Raw genomic sequence first — 22,747 nt, 5'->3', positions numbered from 1 at the left:
TGAAAAAGCGTGTGCGAGCAAGGAGGCCTACAAGCTTGTGAAAGGCTACCCGAAACATTTCACCCAAGTTAAACAATTTAAAGGCAATGCTACCAAAATCTAATTGAGTGTATGTAAACTTCTGACCCACTGGGAATGTTATGAAATAAATAAAAGCTGAAATAAATAATTCTCTCTACTATTATTCTGACATTTCACATTCTTAAAATAAAGTGGTGATCCTAACTGACCTAAGACAGGCAATGTTTACTAAGATTAAATGTCAGGAATTGTGAAAAACTGAGTTTAAATGTATTTGTCTAAGGTGTATGTAAACTTCCGACTTCAACTGTATATATAGAGTACCAGTCAAATGTTTTGGACACACCTAGTCATTAAAAGGGTTTTTCTTTATTTTAACTATTTTTTACATTGTAGAATAATAGTGAAGACATCAAAACTATGAAATAACACATATGGAATCATGTAGTAACCAAATAAGTGTTAAACAAATCAAAATATATGTTATATTTGAGATTCTTCAAATAGCCACACTTTGCCTTAATGACAGCTTTGCACACTCTTGGCATTCTCTCAACCAGCTTCATGAGGAATGCTTTTCCAACAGTCTTGAAGGAGTTCCCACATATGCTGAGCACTTGTTGAAAGCTTTTCCTACACTCTGTCGTCCAACTCATCCCAAACCATCTCAGTTGGGTTGAGGTCGGGTGATTGTGGAGGCCAAGTCATCTGATGCAGCACTCCATCACTCTCCTTGGTCAAATAGCCCTTACACAGCTTGGAGGTGTGTTTTGGTCATTGTCCTGTTGAAAAGCAAATGATAGTCCCACTAAGCGCAAACCAGATGGGATGGCGTATCGCTGCAGAATGCTGTGGTAGACATGCTATTTAAGTGTGCCTTGAATTCTAAACAAATCACGACAGTGTCACCAGCAAAGCACCCCCACACCATCACACCTCCTCCTCCATGCTTCAAGGTGGGAACCACACATGTGGAGATCATCCATTCACCTACTCTGCGTCTCACAAAGACACGGTGGTTGGAACCAAACATCTCCAATTTGGACTCATCAGACCAAAAGGACAGATTTCCACCGGTCTAATGTCCATTGCTCGTGTTTCTTGGCCTAAGCAAGTCTCTTCTTATTATTATTGGTGTGCTTTATTAGTGGTTTCTTTGCAGCAATTCGACTATGAAGGCCTGATTCACACAGTCCTCTGAACAGTTGATGTTGAGATGTGTCTGTTACTTGAACTCTGTGAAGCATTTATTTGGGCTGCAATCTGAGGTGCAGTTAACTCTAATGAACTTATCCTCTGCAGCAGAGGTAACTCTGGGTCTTCCTTTCCTGTGGCGGTCCTCATGAGATCCGGTTTCATCATAGCGCTTGATGTTTTTTGCGACTGCATTTGAAGAAACTTTCAAAGTTCTTGAAATTTTCCAGATTGACTGACCATGTCTTAAAGTAATGATGGACTGTAATTTCTCTTTGCTTATTTGAGCTGTTCTTGCCATAATATGGACTTGGTATTTTACCAAATATATATACCACCCCTACCTTGTCACAACACAACTGATTGGCTCAAACGCATTATGGAAAGAAATTCCACATATTAACTTTTAACAAGGCACAGCTGTTAATTGAAATGCATTCCAGGTGACTACCTCATGAAGCTGGTTGAGAGAATGCCAACAGTGTGCAAAGCTGTCATCAAGGCAAAGGGTGGCTACTTTGAAGAATCTCAAATATAAAATATATTTTGATTTTTTAACACTTTTTTGGTTACTACATGATTCCATGTGTGTTATTTCATAGTTTTGATGTCTTGACTATTATTCTACAATGAGTAGGTGTGTCCAAACCTTTGACTGGTACTGTATATACATTAGCAAACATTTCTAAAATCCTGTTTTTGCTTTGTCATTATGGGTATTGTGTGTAGAAAAAAACAATGTAATTAATTTTAGAATAAGGCTGTAACTTAACAAAATGTGGAAAAAGTCAAGGGGTCTGAATACTTTCCGAAGGCACTGTACGTGTGTTACTATGTACCTGATTTGTCCTCCATGATGGTATAGATGAGTTTACACACGCGCAGCAGCATGGTCACCTTCTTCTCAGGTGAATAGAGTTTACACATGGTGTGGAACTTGTGCCGGATTTTCTCTATGGCAACTGGATCTGGAGGGAAGGCGATGGCCACGCCCATTTCCTGGGGCTGCCGGGCCTTGGCCAATGAGAGGTTCTCCTTGAGCTCCTGCCACACCCCGCTGCGGACCTGGAACTCCTGGAGGGCCGCCCCCACCACACCTTTCAGGGGCTTCAGGACTATCTTATGCATGGCCTTCTCTAGGACATAGTCTGTATGGGGGAGAGCGGGAGAAAGATACTATTATTTTAACAGCAAATACTGAAAAGGCACCATCCATCTGTATGATGAATGAATTGCTGAAGTCTTACTAGATTACTGGTAGCAGTAGGAGTGGGATTCAATCCATATCATGTCATCAAGACATTATGTAGACCTCAGCTTTTACAAGTTTACACAAAGAGACTGGCTAATAGGAGCCATGGTATCATAATACACACAGGATTAATGCAGAGAGGGAGTCCAAGCCACAGAGCTGAATAAGCCCCACAGAGAGAGATAGTACTGACTGTGCAGTTGAATGGGGCAAACTCAGCAGGATTATACAGAAGATCTGCAGACTGAGCCACAGCTTCCTCCAACACTGAATTTTCAACACCCACTTTTCTTTCTTTCCTTTCCCCTGTGGCAGATTTTGTCAGGGGTGAGTCTCTAGTCCCAAGTTACGACTCAGTCTCAGAATGTGCGTATCAACAAGTCTTTCTTCCTTGTTCCGTAAGTCAAGATAAGCAACACATTTCCTTGTAGGTGTTACATCACTGTATCATTATCAAAATTATTTTCCAGTAAGCAGTATAACTAACCAACTGGTTAAACCAGACTTGTGACACTTCACTGGCAATCAATCAGATTTCAAAGCACACACATCAACTTGGATAGCACCCTGTCATCTTTTATGAAGTCAGCCTCTCTCCGTCTCTGCACGGAAAAGACAGGGAAGGGACAGAGGTAGAGCAAGCCTGGTACCATATAGTTCTGTTAAAGTGGTTAAAAGCCCTGGAATGCAGTGCCAGCATTTCAAGACCTCAGGCCTGCAGTAGGGCTCAGCGCATGTGTTTCCCAGCGGGAGCACATATGTACACACGCACGCACGCAAACCTAATCCCCCGTGGCCTTGTTTTTCCATTTCCGCTGGAAAGTACGGTAGCCTCCAGCTACCGTACTTCCTTACATACTGGTACTGCTCATAACTCTTGTCATTAGGACTGTGGAATGTAATAACATGTAACCATGGAGTGTTAGCATGTAATCCTGTATTGTAGGCCTACTAATGCAGTTAAACCGGCCTAAGTGAGGGAAAAAAGTATTTGATCCCCTTCTGATTTTGTACGTTTGCCCACTGACAAAGAAATGATCAGTCTATAATTTTAATGGTCGTTTTATTTGAACAGTGAGAGACAGAATAACAACAAGAAAATCCAGAAACACGCATGTCAAAAATGTTATAAATTGATTTGCATTTTAATGAGGGAAAGAAGGATTTGACCCCCTCTCAATCAGAAAGATTTCTGGCTCCCAGGTGTCTTTTATACAGGTAACAAGCTGAGATTAGGAGCACACTCTTAAAGGGAGTGCTCCTAATCTCAGTTTGTTACCTGTATAAAAGACACCTGTCCACAGAAGCAATCAATCAATCAGATTCCAAACTCTCCACCATGGCCAAGACCAAAGAGCTCTCCAAGGATGTCAGGGACAAGATTGTAGACCTACACAAGGCTGGAATGGGCTACAAGACCATCGCCAAGCAGCTTGGTGAGAAGGTGACAACAGTTGGTGCGATTATTCGCAAATGGAAGAAACACAAAATAACTGTCAATCTCCCTCGGCCTGGGGCTCCATGCAAGATCTCACCTCGTGGAGTTGCAATGATCATGAGAATGGTGAGGAATCATCCCAGAACTACACAGGAGGATCTTGTCAATGATCTCAAGTTAGCTGGGACCATAGTGGTCCTCTGTAGCTCAGCTGGTAGAGCACAGCGCTTGTAACGCCAAGGTAGTGGGTTCGATCCCCGGGACCACCCTTACACAAAAAAAAAAATGTATGCACGCATGACTGTAAGTCGCTTTGGATAAAAGCGTCTGCTAAATGGCATATTATATTATTATTATTATAGTCACCAAGAAAACAATTGGACTGAAATCTTGCAGCGCCCACAAGGTCCCCCTGCTCAAGAAAGCACATATACAGGCCCGTCTGAAGTTTGCCAATGAACATCTGAATGATTCAGAGGAGAACTGGGTGAAAGTGTTGTGGTCAGATGAGACCAAAATCGAGCTCTTTGGCATCAACTCAACTCGCCGTGTTTGGAGGAGGAGGAATGCTGCCTATGACGCCAAGAACACCATCCCCACCGTCAAACATGGAGGTGGAAACATTATGCTTTGGGGGTGTTTTTCTGCTAAGGGGACAGGACAACTTCACCGCATCAAAGGGACGATGGACGGGGCCATGTACCGTCAAATCTTAGGTGAGAACCTCCTTCCCTCAGCCAGGTCATTGAAAATGGGTCGTGGATGGGTATTCCAGCATGACAATGACCCAAAACAGACGGCCAAGGCAACAAAGGAGTGGCTCAAGAAGAAGCACATTAAGGTCCTGGAGTGGCCTAGCCAGTCTCCAGACCTTAATCCCGTTAAAAATCTGTGGAGGGAGCTGAAGGTTCGAGTTGCCAAACGTCAGGCTCAAAACCTTAATGACTTGGAGAAGATCTGCAAAGAGGAGTGTGACAAAATCCCTCCTGAGATGTGTGCAAACCTGGTGGCCAACTACAAGAAACGTCTGACCTCGGTGGCAAAACCCTTGTTGGCAATCACAAAGTACTAAGTCATGTGGCGCAGTGGTCTAAGGCACTGCATCGCAGTGCTAGCTGTGCCACTAGAGATCCTGGTTCGAATCCAGGCTCTGTCGTAGCCGGCCGCGACCGGGAGACCCATGGGGCGGCGCACAATTGGTCCAGGGTAGGGGAGGGAATGGCCGGCAGGGATGTAGCTCAGTTGGTAGAGCATGGTGTTTGCAATGCCAGGGTTGTGGGTTCGATTCCCATGGGGGGCCAGTATGAAAAAAATAAAATAACAATGTATGCACTCGCATACAGTCGCTCTGGATAAGAGCGTCTACTAAAATGTAAATGTAAAATGTTGCAGAGGGGTCAAATACTTATTTCCCTCATTAAAATGCAATCAATTTATAACATTTTTGACATGCGTTTTTCTGGATTTTTTTGTTGTTATTCTGTCTCTCACTGTTCAAATAAACCTACCATAAAAATTATAGACTGATCATGTCTTTGTCAGTGGGCAAACGTACAAAATCAGCAGGGGATCAAATACTTTTTTCCCCTCACTGTATGGCTTATAGGCTATAGCACATGCTAGATGTGTAAATGCTTTAGTAGTGCTGGGAATTGCCAGGGACATCACAATACAATCACAATACTTAGGTGCCGATACCATATGTATTGCGATTCGATACTGTGATTTCGATGTTCCAAACATATTGCTCACCATATGTCTGCTGCAGGGACAAGAGAGAGCCATGAGAAAACGAGTTTTGATCGGTCATGGGGAAAAAAGTGCTGAAAATGAATCGGCTCCCTATTTAAAAAGAAGATGGAGAACAAGGTATGAAGGAAAAATACTGGAGTTCTGGTACAGCCAACTAGCTTTAAAATAATATTGCAATATTGTCAAAACTATACGATATATTGTCAGAAAGTTATATCCCGATATGTAACTGTATAGATTTTTCCCCCATCACTAGTCTTTAGAGAAGTTGGGAGGTCAATGTGTGTTGACCCTATGTAAACAGTATTGCTTCTGTCCCTCTCCTTGCCCCAACCTGGGCTTGAACCAGGGACCCTCTGCACACATCGACAATAGTCACCCTCGAAGCATAATGAACTATTGCTCCACAAAAGCCCAGGTTGGGGCAAGGAGAGGGAAACAACTACTTCAAGGTCTCAGAGCGAGTGACGTCACCAATTGAAACGCTACTAGCGCGCACTGCTAAATAGCTAGCCATTTCACACCGGTTACACCTACAGTAAGTAAGTGATGAGTGGTGTGGTATGGTGTGACAGAGAGGACAGATAGAGACACAGAGGCGCAAGCCCACTTAGGAATGAGTTATCACCAGCCAAGGTCACACACTTATTTATGGGGGGGCTACTTTCCAACCACACAAACTTATGCAAACATGCAGTTTGTACTATCTAAGAGGGCCCTTCCACTTCCAATAAACATCCTCCCACAAAAACATCCTCCCTCGCCCCTAATCTCACTCAAAACATCCTCCCTGCAGAGCTTCCACGTGGACCTGAGTTATGTACTGTTATGTACAGGCAAGTAGACAAACAGGCAGACAGAGCTGGAGAGGAGAAGTGAATCCATTCACACATCCCACACTGATCGTGCCACCACAGTGACATATAGCCTCAATGTGCGTCAAAGAGCAGCAAACACACACAGCGCAAACATTCCATTTGGAATTGGGCAATAACGTCTCCCTTCCGCAAACTCCTCACAAACAGAGCTTCAAAACATTATATTGCTCAACTTGGCACTGAGCATAGAAATGAAGGCAATAGAAGGAAAAAAACTGCTATGTTGGTTAAAGAGACAAGGGTCCCCATTCTCCTCTCTCCATGCTCTTTCCTCACACACCCAGAGACATATGCGAGTGTTGTCAACACAGTAAGAGAGGGAGAGAAAAAGAGGGAGAGAGATTTAGGGGCTCGCAATAAAGGTTTTATCTGTGATTGGAGGAGTGGGAGAGATGGAGAGAGGGATAGAAAGAGGAGAGCGAAGAGAAGTAATGGTCACATGGGAGAGGGTGCCTACATGGCAAACAGCCACTGAAGCACATCTGGAGAGAGAATTCATTCAGCTAAACTGAAAACACTTTCTGCTGCTACAAATACATTGCGAAACAACTCCGATATCAAACACTGCAGAAAAAGTAATTGTGATGTAGCCTATGAAATTCTTAGATTAGTTGTCAATCAAGAATATTTAAGAAACCAGAATGATTTACTGTCTTTGTCTTAAAGAGTGACATCGCTCTGATGATTGTTCCTGGCAAACAGGAGAATGGTTGTGCATGGATCAAAAGATGCCTCCCATGTGTGTTACTGCTTCACAATATTCTGTCTTCTTCCCCTGCCAACGCTTTCCAAAGGACCAGTGGGAACAGGTTAGTTCATGTTAGCTAGTTCACAGAATTATCCTCTAGCCGAAAAAGGCTTTGTTTTCACTGTTTACAATTTGAGCCAGTTTCCAACCCCAATAATGCCCACACATGAATACCTTGGCCTATTTTTAAGCCCCTCCCCTAGGCAGGTGTTTGACATGCCAGTGTTACAAAGAACTGTAAATTGGTTCAGTACACATCACTGCATTCTGTATCAAAAAGTAGGCTGGCCCTCTTTGAAGTCTCGTAGATCGATGCATTGCACTCTTCTTGTTTATAAAGCCCTTCTGCATGAACTTTCGCCGTACCTTACTTCATTGTTGCTTACAGAGATGTATGAGATACCAGACCCGGTATCGGGGATGGCTAACTCTGGAGATCCCTTCCATCTCCACGGAGTTACATAAATCTGCTTTTAGTGTTTTTGCACCTTACTTGTGGAATAATCTCCAAGGCTCTCTAAAATTGGATGAATTGGTGCCTCTACGGCAATTCAAAAGTCTGAGGACCTTTTTAGTGAAGAATGTGTTTGTTTTCTATGATTATGTTTTGCTTTTCGTGTATATATTGGTGTAGATTTGATACAGGACTTCCCTGTCAAAATCAAGGTACAAAAATATATCATCCTGACCACAATGGCCAGCTCACACACACATGCGTACAGACTTGCATACTGAGCTGCTCTCGCCCTGTCTATAGGCATACACAGTCTTGTCCAGTTTGTATATTTTCATATCTGATAGTTTAATATTTTCATTAGCTGTTTGGTTGTGGCAATGTCAACTAATTAACCATTTCAAAGATGACAATGGAACAACTTCGAAGTTCAACGTACATTTTTACTGTGACGTCTAGCAAATTAGCAACTAGCAACAGTAATCAACATTAATTGGTCTGATATACAACATTTCTGCTACTATTTGACAACATAAAAAACACATATTTGCACACACCCCTCCCCACTCACCGATTTGGTCCTCTGGGATGAGTGACTCGATGGGGGGCTCCAGCTCAGAGCTCTGCCGCAGGTAGCTCTTCATCTGGGTGATAAACTGGCGTAGCGTCTGCAGCAGCTCCAGCCCTGAAGTGTGGCACTGCCAGGCCTGGCTGCCCCCTCCCTCCTGCAGGAAGCTCAGGTAGTCCTGCACTAGGCAGCCAAAGTATGAGCCCTTATCCCTGGACAGCTCCAGGACTCTCTGTATGGCCCGTTTCTCAGGGGTTAGGAGGGAGTTGAACATTCCACTCATCTTACGGAGGTGGCCCCTGAGGGCCCGCTGGATGACCATGGCCCCGGCACTGGCTCGCCGTTTGGTGCGCAGCCCGGGAGGGGTGAGGGTCAGGTCCTGGTCTTGGTCGTTCTCCAGGCTCACGCCGAAGTCCGCTTCGTCTTCGTCATCATCGTCTTCCTCCATGCTGCTGTAGGGGTGGGTGAGGAGGGGCAGCACCAGGTTATTGGTGGTGGGTGGGCTGGGTTCAGGGAGTGGGGGGAAGAAGCCCTGGGACAAGTCTACTGAGTCAGTGGAGGAGTCGGTGGAAAGGCTCATGTCGCTCAGGCGCTGGACGCAGTCCCCTTCTCTTCCGCCTCTTCCACTTCCTCCTCCTTCCTCTCGGCGGGTGCGGGCTTGGTCTTGAGTGGACGGACTGTTTCCCTCTGTGTTGTCATCGGGGGTGGTGGTGTTTCTCAGTGACAGCTTAGCCAGACTGAGAGATATGGCATTCTCAATAGTCTGGTCATCGAGAGCAAGATGGCAGTCGACGTCACTTGGGGAGGGGAGGGACAGGGGGATGGAGATGGGGGCACTGATGCTGAGCTTCTTGGGAGGGGTGGATGAGAGGAAAGAGGAAGAGGAGGAGAGGAAAGGAGAGGAAGGGCTGATGCTGAGAGAGGAGCCCAGGCGGGAGAGAAGTCTACTGCCATTCTCCCTCTCTCCTCCTTTCTCCCTCTCTCCTCCTTTCTCCCTCTCTCCCACCCTCTCCGGCTCTTTGGGCGGGTTGATCCAGGATATCTTCTCAGGCATGCTGTGCTGCCGTTGAGGGGAGGCAGGGCGAAGGGGGGCACAGCAGGGAGGTGGGGGGCGAGGAGGTGGCGGGCGGGAAACTCTGTTAGCCAGGCTCACGCTCACACTTACACAGCTGTTATGATGCTGGGGGCTGTTGCCAGGGCTATCACTCTGAGGGCTGTCGCTATGGGGTTGAGGGCTGTCGTTAAGTTGCTCTGGGTTGCTGGTACAGTGCTGTTGTTGTACGTGTACAGTTGTAGCTGTAGTTGTACTGTTGTTGTTTAGGTGCTGGGGGTTGTTGTTGTGGCTGGTGGAGGAGGGAGGGGTGTGGTTGCCCCCCTCTGGGTGGTGAACCTTTAGGAAAAGGGGGTTGATGAAGCAGAGAGCCCTATTGGACTGGGAACACTCCAGCTGGGACGGGGTGCGGGTGACCAGGGGTGTGGAAACAGATCTCTGCCTCAGGCTAGGTGATTGGTCGTGGGTGGTTGTCCTGGACAACCAGGAGACAGAACTCCTCCTACGGCAATGTTCAGAGTCACAGAATCCTGCAGGAGAGAGAGAGGATCAGACACTAAAACAGCAACATTACTGTAACATAACACTAACTTTACATTAACATCATGCCAATATTACGGCAACATTACCTAACTCACAATAACATTACTGGTCAAACGCTGTCGGAGTCATCCTGATATTACACAACAGCGAAACATCAGGGTAACATGATACTGTAATATAATATCAACACAAAGTAACTGTTCTACATTAAATGGATAGTTCAGGATTTTGGCAATGAGGCCCTTTATATACAGTACCAGTCAAAAGTTTGGACACACCTACTCATTCAAGGGTTTTTCTTTATTTTTACTATTTTCTACATTGTAGAAAAATAGTGAAGACAGCAAAACTATGAAATAACACATATGGAATCATGTAGTAACCAAAAAAGTGTTAAACAAATCAAAATATATTTGAGATTCTTCAAAATAGCCACCCTTTGCCTTGATGACAGCTTTGCACACTCTTGGCATTCTCTCAACCAGCTTCACCTGGAATGCTTTACCAACAGTCTTGAAGGAGTTCCCACATATGTTGGCTGCTTTTCCTTCACTCTGCGGTCCAACTCATCCCAAACCATGTTAATTGGGTTGAGGTCGGGTGATTGTGGAGGCCAGGTCATCTGATGCAGCACTCCATCGCTCTCCTTGGTCAAATAGCCCTGGAGGTGTGTTTTGGGTCATTGTCCTGTTGAAAAAGAAATGATAGTCCCACTAAGCCCAAACCAGATGGGATGGCGTATCGCTGCAGAATGCTGTGGTAGCCGTGCTGGTTAAGTGTGCCTTGAATTCTAAATATATCACTGACAGTGTCACCAGCAAAGCACCCCCACACCTCCTCCTCCATGCTTCACTGTGGGAACCACACATGCAGAGATCATCCGTTCACCTACTCTGCGTCTCACAAAGACACAGCGGTTGGAACCAAAAATCTCAAATTTGGACTCATCAGACCAAAGGACAGATTTCCACCAGTCTAATGTCCATTGCTCGCGTTTCTTGGCCCAAACAAGTCTCTTCTTATTGGTATCCTTTAGTAGTGGTTTCTTTGCAGCAATTCGACCATGAAGGCCTGATTCACGCAGTCTCCTCTGAACAGTTGATGTTGAGATGTGTCTGTTACTTGAACTCTGTGAAGCATTAATTTGGGCTGCAATTTCTGAGGCTGGTAACTCTAATGAACTTATCCTCTGCAGCAGAGGTAACTCTGGGTCTTCCTTTCCTGTGGTGGTCCTCATGAGAACCAGTTTCATCATAGCGCTTGATGGTTTCTTTCAAAGTTCTTGAATTTTCGGATTGACTGACCTTCACGTCTTAAAGTAATGATGGACTGTCGTTTGAGCTGTTCTTGCCATAATATGGACTTTTACCAAATAGGGCTATCTTCTGTATACCACCCCTTGTCACAACACAACGGATTAGCTCAAACGCATTAAGGAAATAAATTCCACAAATTAACAAGGCACACCTGTTAATCGAAATGCATTCCAGGTGACTACCTCATGAAGCTGGTTGAGAGAATGCCAAGAGTGTGCAAAGCTGTCATCAAGGCAAAGGGTGGCTATTTGAAGAATCTCAAATATAAAATATATTTTGATTTGTTTAACACTTCTTTGGTTACTACATGATCCCATATGTGTTATTTCATAGTTTTGATATCTTCACTATTATTCTACAACGTAGAAAACAGTACAAATAAAGAAAAACCCTGGAATGAGTAGGTGTGTTCAAACTTTTGACTGGTACTGTACTTCCCCAGTATAAGATGAATTTGTGGATACCATTTTTATGTCTCTGCATTCAGAAGTTGCTAACATTCTTTAGCGCAATGACTGGAAGTCTACAGGAACAGCTAGCATTGGCTCGCGAAACTACCTGTAACTTCCCTCATATTGGAGCAGATCAGTGGCGACCCGTCATTCAGGGCACCTGATTTGAGCCCCACCTGTTCAGCTAAATAAATATGTTTTTCATGTTATTTTCGTATTAATACGGGTCACGTCAGTTTTCAAACAATACAAATAAAAATAAATCATTGAGTTAATAAAGCCGCCGGGGGGGGGGGGGGGGGGCTTTACTTGGCTCATCGCGCTCTAGCGACTCCTTGTGGCGGGCCGGGCGCCTGCAGACTGACTTCGGTCGTCAGTTGAACGGCGTTTCCTCCGACACATTAGTGCTTCCGGGTTAAGCGGGCGGGTGTTATGGAGCGCGGTTTGGCGGGTCATGTTTCGGAGGACGCATGACTCGACCTTCGCCTCTCCCGAGCCCGTTGGGGAGTTGCTGCGATGAGACAAGATCGCAATTGGATATCACAAAATTGGGGAGAAAGAGAGGGGTAAAATACAAACAAACAAAAAAATTATAAACATTCAACATTGGCCATGCTGTCAATCCAGCATGACTTCTGCCACGTTCAAAACTGGAAACTCGGAACTCTGGAAAAAAACGAGCTCTGACTGGGAAAATAAGTTTTGAACGGTCATCCAACTCAGAATTGCAAGTCGGGAACTCGGGCCTCTTTCTAGAGCTCCGACCTGAAGATCACTGACGTCATGATTTGGCCTTGTTTTTTTGTTTTTAGAGTTCCCAGTTGTCTTGAAAGCACCATAAATCCAGAGAATGCCAGACTTTGATGGCAAAGTTTGATGACTAAATTTGCCCACAAAGGACCGCCGCACAACAAGGTGAGTCCATAAATGTATTGTATGCTGCTGTATAAATGATGTAATATGCCAGGGAGATATGTATACTGTAGCTATGTTAGTAACCAATGTGCCTCACCCTAATAATTTGGTCCCTTTCCCATTCTTAATTTCACCTTCTGTTCTGACTTGGTGGTGAACATGTAGCCTATAACCTATTTTAGAGAAATGGCATAATCGAATATTGTAAGAGCTTTCATTGTCTGTTTATATGCCCCCTTTATTTATCCTACGGTTCTGACTTGGTGTACAGGGACAATACTGTAAGAACAGCCCATGTTCTGAATTCTGTCGCTGTACATTTCAAAAGTGCTGAACAAATAGTTATATTGACTACGTCCGTCCTAGCTCGCTCATTAATGTCTTAATCGAAATTACAGATTGCCTCTTATCCGCTCGTCGTCCCCTTATGCCATAGTTTGTACATCTCAATTGTCAGTAGAAACCACATTTGTTTAAGCAAGTCAGCCATATCAGCTGAAAGTGTTTTGCTGCCAGTCAAGGATCTGCTGATAGCCAGGTGTAGCAGTGGTAAGGTGTTGGGACTGCTGTTGGGACTCAGCTGTTGGGACAGCTTTATGTAGGTCCTAACAGTTTGTGTGCACCGTTTGTCACTGTCATAGTGCAATTAATGAATTGTTTAGTGTTGTGTTGTGGGCATGCATTTTTTTTTTTTTATGTTTGAGTTTGCCCCACCAAGATTTACATGCTAAAATGTCCACTGGAGCAGATACATACAAATTGAATGGTATCGAGGAGTTAATCTGACTCTGGGGAAGTAGATAAATCCTGAACTATCCCTTTTAAATCGAGGCTACAATAGCCTGATATTAACACTGATGCAGCTACTGAGAAGAAGTAGACACAACAATGTCAATACACATCAACATAACACCATCGAGTCAATTAAGCTACTGTTATCATACCACGTTGCCAGTGCCTATTAGCTACATCACAAGAGCATTGTTGCAAATAAATACAACCATACCGGCATAATGCCAAAACAGAAACGTTCCAATCAGTACGATATAACCATAAAGGATTTACGAAGAACATCGCTGGACACTACTGTACACAGACACCGACTTAGCAACCAAAGCCATATACCAAAACAATGATACTCTATGACAGAACTAAACCTACTGCTATATGAGACACGTCCAACTGAAGTGCTCATACAACAGAGCTGTACTAGACAGACTCTATAGAACAATAAAAGACAAAGCCGTACCAGACACAGCCAACGGTCACATCACAATGTAAGAGCAGAGAAACATTGACTTACTGTACTCACATCAATTTACAGCAGACAAAGACCAGCTCCGATTTTAGCTTATCGTAGTTTTACTAGTGTGAGAACTTTAGAGCACACTGCTGCCTCTGTCCAGCCTTGCTGTCTTGTCTCACACACTGACTATGTTATGACTCACACATGCTAAATGAGTACGTAGGGGCTGAATGTCAACACAGCATTCTCTCCTCCCCCAGTCACTCCCTCACTCGCGCGCCAGCTCTCAGTCAAGGTTTTTCCTACCCCACTCCTCCTCCAGACTTATTTTTCTTTGCTGTTTTTCGTTATTCTTTCATTAAGCAGCTCTTTGTTTTCTGAATCAGTTACTTTTACAGTCCATTTTTGTTCGTTGTCAACGATAGCACAGTGGTATTTGATCTTTGATATTTCTGATAAAAGTTCTGAGAAGACGTGGTGGCAGCAGCATACCACCCTGCATCCCACTGCTGGCTTGCCTCTGAAGTTAAGCAGGGTCGGTGCTGGTCAATCCCTGGATGGGAGACCAGATACTGCTGGAAGTGGTATTGGAGGGCCAGTAGGGGGCACTCTTCCTTCTGGTTTTAAACGGCCTGTGTGGCATCCATATGAGTCAGAAACATTAATTCTAGGTGTCAAAATTGACTACAATGTGTAAATAGGATAGGATAATTTTGGTCATAAAGTCTCATCCAAAATGGAGTTTGGCAAGTGAATACGTCATGTGGGGGTTGTTTTAGATTACAATTATATCAACAATTCATGCCCTCTTTTGCCTATTAACACGTGGTGGCACCACATTTTCTGGGAAAAGACTGGGCAAGTTCGCTTTGCATGGCCAGGTACCCCGGGCAGGCAGGCACCTCTCCTTAGGAAGACCAATGGAATGGTTTTAAAGGAGCAAACCCACCCACCGGCAAATCGGGCCATGCGAAACTAATTCACCAGACAACACAGTGTATCTTTGGCAGTAGCTTAATCTGCAATGCACATATTGATCGGAAAATAGTTACTCTAGTGAAAATGGGCTTCCGTAAAGTTGTTAAACAATCAGATGGCCAGGATCTGGATTACATCCAACTCTAGACACACGTTCAAACGTGGAGACTGTGCCTGGTGTTGTTGATGACAGCGAGTTGGTTACACTAGCTAGCTAGCTACATTATTTGATAATCTTGTCTCACAGGTAACACACCTGAGGCACTGGGAGGGTGTGGCCTAATGAGGAAATGTTCTGGTCTAAAACTGTCAGCTGGGAAAATCTAGGGTGAGCTGAGGACTATGAGGCGAGCGAAACCTGAAATACAGGCAGCTGATGACAGAGTGAATAAATACTGCCAAAGTTCAGCCTCTTGGTAAAGAAAGAGAAATGTCTGCTAATGGTTCACTGCTTGAAAAACGTATTTATCAAGCATCTGCTAGTATGTCCAGCTACTGTGCACTTCTTTTTCAATCAAACTCATCTTCTGCTGGTCTGTTAACCAGACAAATGGCTGAATAGACAGACAGAATGAAAGAAAGTATACTTTCTCTGAAGCATAGATTGACACAGCCCCACTGTATTGAATCAGACCCATGTCACAGGTACGGTTACCGATCCAGACGTCATAACTCAGCACTGGTGTCTTTTGTTATGTCCAAAGCCATATTTTAGTGACGCGACATAGCCTACCTACACACGGCTCATCGAGCATGGTCACCTATATGAACGTCATTCAAATCCATGTGAACCTTCACTGACGCGCATCTACCTCAACACACAGACAAACCCAAGCATTGTTTAAGTCTCAATGCAGTCTCCTCATGTTCATCAGAGGGAAAAGCTACACAGTGAGCCTGTTGTGTGTGAAGATCACTCGAAACCACACCAAAGGAAGTATGTTATCAAATCAGTGTGTCAACGAGCCTAGTATAGGCCTATACATTGGCTCTTTCAGATGCAGAGCGAAATTACGGCTTTGGCACAGAGAGCACATTGCACAGTGACTGAGTTAGAGGTCTAAGACCACAGTGAGGCCTACTTAGGGTTCCAGGGCTCCAGTGCTCCCCTGATCATGCGCCCAGCCAAGCAGCACTGATGCCTCAGAGAGGCATTGTTCCTATGGGTGACTCATGGAGCCATGTCATTTTGGGCTTTTACTAATTTAACTTGGAGAATGTGGTTAAATGTGATTTACAAGAACAGCCTAAGGAAGAACATTTGCTTGGTTTTAAACAGAACGCATGTGGGATTAGACCTAAGGTACTCACAAAACTTTTCTAAAGCGACTACAGTCAACTAGCAGGTAGTCAATGACCATCCAGCTACAGAGTGAGGCTACACTTTTAATCTTCATGCTTCAGATATGCATTATCGATACAAATGTACAGTATCAGTCTAGTGGACACTCACCTGCTCCTAGCTTGGCCACCTCCTCCAAGTCTGTTGGCGTCCTGGCTGCAGAGATGGCTTCAGGAAGCTTTAGAGTGAATGGCAAGACATCCCTAAGAGAGAGGCAGACAAGAGTCAATATGTGAGATGAATGAGAGAGATAGAAAGAGGGAATTAATCCCTGTCCCTGCTGTGAGTCATTTCATTAGGGTGACCAAACAGCCCTTCCATAACTAGTGTTTGTCGTGAGTGAGTGAGTGAGTGACAGACAGACAGACAGAGCGAGCCTTCAGAAAATATTCAGACCCCTTTACATTTTTCACATTTTGTTATGTTACAGCCTTATTCTAAAATGGATTAAATAAATACAAATCCTCAGCAATCTACACACAATACCCCATAATGACAAAGTGAAAGGTTTTTAGAAAGTTGTGCAAATGTAAACACAATGAGACTCACAATTGAGCTCAGGTGCATCCTGTTTCCATTGATCATCCTTGAAATGTTTCTACAAATTGATTGGACATGATTTGGAAAGGCACACACCTGTCTATATAAAGTCCCACAGTTAACAGTGGGAACAGAACAGAAACCAAGTCAGAACAGAAACCAAGCCATGAGGTCGAAGGAATTGTCCGTAGAGCTCCGAGACAGGATTGTGTCGAGGCACAGATCTGGGGAAGTGTACCAAAACATTTCTGCAGCATTGAAGGTCCCCAAGAACACAGTGGCCTCCATCATTCTTAAATGGAAGAATTTTGGAACCACCAAGACTCTTCCTAGAGCTGGCCAATCGGGGGAGAAGGGCCTTGGTCAGGGAGGTGACCAAGAACCTGATGGTCACTCTGACAGAGCTCTAGAGTTCCTCTGTGGAGATGGGAGAACCTTCCAGAAGTACAACCATCTCTGCAGCATTCCACCAATCAGGCCTTTATGGTAGAGTGGCCAGACGGAAGCAACTCCTCAGTAAAAGGCACATGACAGCCCACTTGGAGTTTGCCAAAAGGCACCTAAAGACTCTCAGACCATGAGAAACAACATTCTCTGCTCTGATGAAACCAAGATTGAACTCTTTGGCCTGAATGCGAAGCGTCATGTCTGGAGGAAACCTGGCACCATCTCTACGGTGAAGCATGGTGGTAGCAGCATCATGCTGTGGGGATGTTTTTCAGCGGCAGGGACTGGGAGACTAGTCAGGATCGAGGCAAAGATGAACGGAGCAAAGTACAGAGAGATCCTTGATGAAAACCTGCTCCAGAGCGCTCAGGATCTCAGACTGGGTCGAAGGTTCACCTTTCTAAAGGACAACGACCCTAAGCACACAGCAAAGACAACGCAGGAGTGGCTTCGGGACAAGTCTCTGAATGTCCTTGAGTGGCCCAGCCAGAGCCTGGACTTGAACCCGATCTAACATCTCTGGAGGGACCTGAAAATAGCTGTGCAATAACGCTCCCCATTCAACCTGACAGAGCTTGAGAGGATCTGCACAGAAGAATGGGAGAAACTCCCCAAATACAGGTGTGCCATGCTTGTAGCGTCATACCCAAGAATAATCGATGCTCTAATCACTGCCAAAGGTGCTTAAACAAAGTACTGAGTAAAGGGTCTGAATACATATGTAAATGTCGTATTCCCTTTTTTATTTTTGTATACATTAGCAAAAATGTGTTATTATGGGGTATTGTCTGATTAAAACAATTTAATCAATTTTTGAATAAGACTAACGCAACAAAATGTGGAAAAAGTCAAGGGGTCTGAATACTTTCCGAAGGCACTGTATGTATGTATGTATTTATATACAGTACCAGTAAGAAGTTTGGACACACCTACTCATTCAAGGGTTTTTCTTTATTTTTACTATTTTCTACATTGTAGAATAATAGTGAAGACATCAAAACAATGAAATAACACGTGGAATCATGTAGTAACCAAAAAAGTGTTACTTATATTTTAGATTCTTCAAAGTATCCTTGATGACAACTTTGCACACTCTTGGCATTCTCTCAACCAGCTTCACCTGGAATGCTTTTCCAACAGTCTTGAAGGAGTTCCCACATATGCTGAGCACTTGTAGGCGGCTTTTTCTTCACTCTGCGGTCTAACTCATCCCAAACCATCTCAATTGGGTTGAGGTCGGGTGATTGTGGAGGCCAGGTCATCTGAGGCAGCACTCCATCACTCTCCTTCTTGGTCAAATAGCCCTTACACAGCCTGGAGGTGTGTTGGGTCATTGTCCTGTTTAAAAACAAATGATAGTCCCACTAAGCGCAAATCAGATGGGATGGCATGGTAGCCATGCTGGTTAAGTGTGCCTTGAATTCTAAACAAATCACCTACAGTGTCACCAGCAAAGCACCCCCACACCATCACACCTCCTCCTCCATGCTACACGGTGGGAACCACACATGTGGAGATCATCCGTTCACCTACTCTGCGTCTCACAAAGACACGGCGGTTAGAACCAAAAATCTCAAATTTGGACTCATCAGACCAAAGGATAGATTTCCACCGGTCTAATGTCCATTGCTCGTGTTTCTTGGCCCAAGCAAGTCTCTTCTTATTATTGGTGTACTTTAGTAGTGCTTTCTTTGCAGCAATTCGACCATGAAGGACTGATTCACGCAGTCTCCTCTGAACAGTTGATGTTGAGATGTGTCTGTGACTCGAACTCTGTGAAGCATTTATTTGGGCTGCAATTTCTGAGGCTGGTAACTCTAATGAACGTATCCCCTGCAGCAGAGGTAACTCTGGGTCTTTCTTTCCTGTGGCGGTCCTCATGAGAGCCAGTTTCATCATAGCGCTAGGTTTTTGCGACTGCACTTGAAGAAACTTTCAATGTTCTTGACATTTTCGGGATTGACTAACCTTCATGTCTTACAGTAATGATGGACTGTCGTTTCTCTTTGCTTATTTGAGCTGTTCTTGCCATAACATGGACTTTTACCAAATAGGGCTATCTTCTGTATACCACCCCTACCTTGTCACAACACAACTGATTTGCTCAAACGCATTAAGGAGGAAAGAAATTCCACAAATTAACTTTAAACAAGGCACACCTGTTAATTGAAATGCATTCAAGGTGACTACCTCATGAAGCTGGTTGAGAGAATGCAAAGCTGTCATCAAGGCAAAGGGTGGCTACTTTGAAGAATCTCAAATATAAAATATATTTTGATTTGTTTAACACTTTTTTGGTTACTACATGATTCCATTTGTGTTATTTCATAGTGTTGATGTCTTCACTATTATTCTACAATGTAGAAAATAGTAAAAATTAAGAAAAACCCTGGAGTGAGTAGGTGTGTCCAAACTTTTGACTGGTACTATAAATAAATAAATAAGAGCGAGCTAGAGAGAGAGCGAGCGAGCCTTAGTAGGGTCAAGCACAGGCCAAGAGGCTCAGCACCCCACCCTGTTTCTTCCTGTGTCTCAAATAACTTTTACAAGTCTGAAGTTTGTAAACATTTCTTAAGCTCTAATTGACTAAGACAAACATAATCATGGCAACAAATGTAACCAACATCGTTCAGAGAGCAGAATCAGGCTGCTATTCACAACAGAATTGAGATCTTATAGCCATGCACACATTTGGCTCAAAGTCAGTCAAAATACTGTACACTCGAAGTTCATGATCATCTTCGACCCCTTGTGTTTTGTTTTTGCGGTTTTGTTCCTGTCTCCATATGTAAACACAAGCTACAGACAGTACAAGGCCTGTCTTCTTCCTCATAGACAATTCCTGCTTGTCTCCCCCATGTTGATTTGTGGCCTTGTCATGTTGCCATTCACCACCACCAGACAGGAATATGTTTTCAATCAAGCACAACCTCGAAGTTTTATCCAAGATTATTAGCATAGTTTGAATAGCCTCGAGTTTCAAAAGAAAAGGCCTTTCGTGACCCCTTGTATACAAACCAAACCAACGTAAAAAATGGTAGTGCTGAGCGATAAGTGCTTTTTGAGGACTGTTCGGTTAAAATAATTATGGTTTTCGATTTCTATGATTTTTTTTTACACATTAAATGCATTATGAAATAATGACAATAAAATGATTAGAGCTTTTTAATGGAAATTCCAAAGCCAAAAATAGTGAACATCAATTGCCAAAACATTGAAAATATTCCATTGTCTCTTTCAGGTCCACATAGCAAAATAGGAAATTACTATGAAATAATAAAATATTTCAGTTCTGTACATTACTTAGTTGTATTTGATGATTTTATAATTTTTCATTCCTTAAAGTAATCTCATCTCTGCTCAGGCAGTAGCAGCCAGCCAGCCCAGCCTGGTCTCATTGACTAGATGTAACATAGGAAACGTAAATCCGGGACACTGAAATGTGTATGATATGTCACGTTTGGTATGGTTACATAAGACAGATGGTTACATAGTAGGGTGGGTGGTTGGTTGGGGCGGGTGGGTGGGCATCTAGCAACCCAAAGGTTGTGAGTTTGAATCTCATCATGGACAACTTTAGCATTTGAGCTAATTCACTACTTTTCAACTACTTGCTAATTTTTAGCTACTTTGCAACTACTTAGCATATTAGCTAACCCTAACCCTTTTAGCTAACCCTTCCCCTAACCGTAAGCCACTAACCTAACTCCTAAATTTAACCTTAACCCCTATCCTAGCTAACATTAACCACCTAGCTAGAATTTGTAACATACCATACGTTTAGCAAATTCGTAACATATCGTAAGTTTTGCTAATTCGTAACATATTGTACATTATGCAAATTTGTAACATATAATACGAATTGTAATTAGTAACATATCATACTAAATGGAGTGTCTCGGATTTACGTACAGAATAATATGTAATGCTCTGAGACCAGGTTGGCCAGCCAGACAACCATCTAATGTCTCTCTGTACTGTACTGTCTTTAGTCATCCTAGGCTAGCCTGCCTAAGTATGCTGGAGAGCTGTATTACAATATTTGTACTACTTTTTCAAAGTAGATAAGGCATACTTTCACGTACTGTCTTGTGTTGTCTACATTCCTCTCACATGCGGCGGCATATGCGTAAAAGTGTATCCATCTCTGTCCGAGCCAGAAAAGAACAGGCGCAATGGATGATGGTCATTGTAGTTAATTCAGTAGCGGTGCGTGGGTAAAATCACTGGGGAAGCCAAGCCAGAAAAAAAAGGTCATATTACAACCTATGTGTTGTGATAATTGCGTTGTTTGCGCTATAACCTGTTAGTTCATATGCCTTGCGGCCATGATATATAGGCCTAAGGCCCGAGACAATAAGAAGACAGTGGCAGAATAAATTCAACCACATTTGTTTAATCACAAAACCGGAGCGCAACCTCTGTCCGGTGAAGTCCACAAAGCATATAGCATGTAACAAACAGTTACAATCAAGTTGATATTTCCGACATTTTCGAACCACTAAACAACTATTGCTTTAGAACCATGGAGAGTTACCGCAAGTCGCAAAGAAAACAGGAGCTGCCTCCACTATTCCAGCACCATTTCAGCTTCAACATCATCAAATCACCTATGCTTAGTCTAATACATTGACAACTTAAAGATACCAAAAACAATTTAGTCCAATCAACATAAGCTAAATATGATGTGGCTGTCCATGTTTCTGATTTCTGTGTGCGTGCGCATTTGTGCAATTAGAAAAAACATGTTGACTCACCCTACTTTTAGAGAAACGCCAATGCCATCCTCTCTTTCATGTTGACGAAATGGTCTATCACTCTGTCATACAGTACACACTATATATTTTTTGTCTTAGGCTACCTGGCTAAAATGCTTGCTCGCTAGCCTAACTTCCTTCCATGGGCAACGTTAGCTAGTTAACATTAGCCTTCTACATCTAGCTAAATATTGAACTTCCATCATCTCAGGCCATGGGCACAATGTATTAATTAATGGTTGTATCAGAATCACTGTTATAATCATTGGCCAGTACGGAGAATTAAGTAAAACGACAAGTCCAAAACCCTATCTCCATCCATGGCTAATTTAGGAAAGGGCCAATTTTAGCTAGCTAGCTTGCCACTGGAGGACAACAACACAACAGGTTGCAACAATTCAAGTTGTTTCTGTCAATGACGTATGCTCTCGATGTAATTTGATAGAAGTGACGACAAATCCAAACTGGCTTCCCTTGACACTTTTTTGGTGCACCAGGACCATTCACTGTTGAGCTTGACCAAATGCTCGCTGGCTGCCCTTGCATTCAATGCTATGGGCGACAGCAATGTCATTCTATTTTGGACCAGACAGCATCAGATAGATGGCCTACACATACATAGACAGAGGGGCACTGTTTCGCTCGCTCGGATGCTTTCTCCGGTGAGACACTGTACATGCAGCCTCTTGCGAATGTAAGGAAAATTATGAAACACGGAGAGACGAAAGATGCATGTTTTTTTCTTGGTACATTTTTTGGGGAAGCCTGGCTTCCCTTGGCATCCATGAATACACGCCACTGAGTTAATTAACATGTTTCTGCGCTGAAATAGCTGAAATATTTGCTTAAATGAAA

General features: G+C 43.6%; 1 protein-coding gene across 1 annotated transcript in view; it reads right to left on the bottom strand.

Annotated features, from left to right (window-relative positions):
* The window catches only part of LOC311133284 (ras and Rab interactor 2-like), a gene marked incomplete at its 5' end in the record, with an annotated part of 84,851 nt that overhangs the window by 5,791 nt on the left and 56,313 nt on the right, over positions 1 to 22,747 (bottom strand). Inside the window, 3 exons of the mRNA XM_084166772.1 lie at positions 2,055 to 2,363; positions 8,309 to 9,886; positions 16,260 to 16,351. Of these exons, the coding sequence (XP_084022898.1) occupies positions 2,055 to 2,363; positions 8,309 to 9,886; positions 16,260 to 16,351 (1,979 nt within the window). The remainder of the gene's footprint in view (positions 1 to 2,054; positions 2,364 to 8,308; positions 9,887 to 16,259; positions 16,352 to 22,747) is intronic.

The sequence above is a fragment of the Coregonus lavaretus genome, assembly GCF_964263955.1.
Source record: "Coregonus lavaretus genome assembly, chromosome: 1".
NCBI lineage: Eukaryota > Metazoa > Chordata > Actinopteri > Salmoniformes > Salmonidae > Coregonus > Coregonus lavaretus.
Note: the sequence above shows the minus strand (reverse complement) of the source record. Positions and strands in the feature narration are given on the sequence as shown.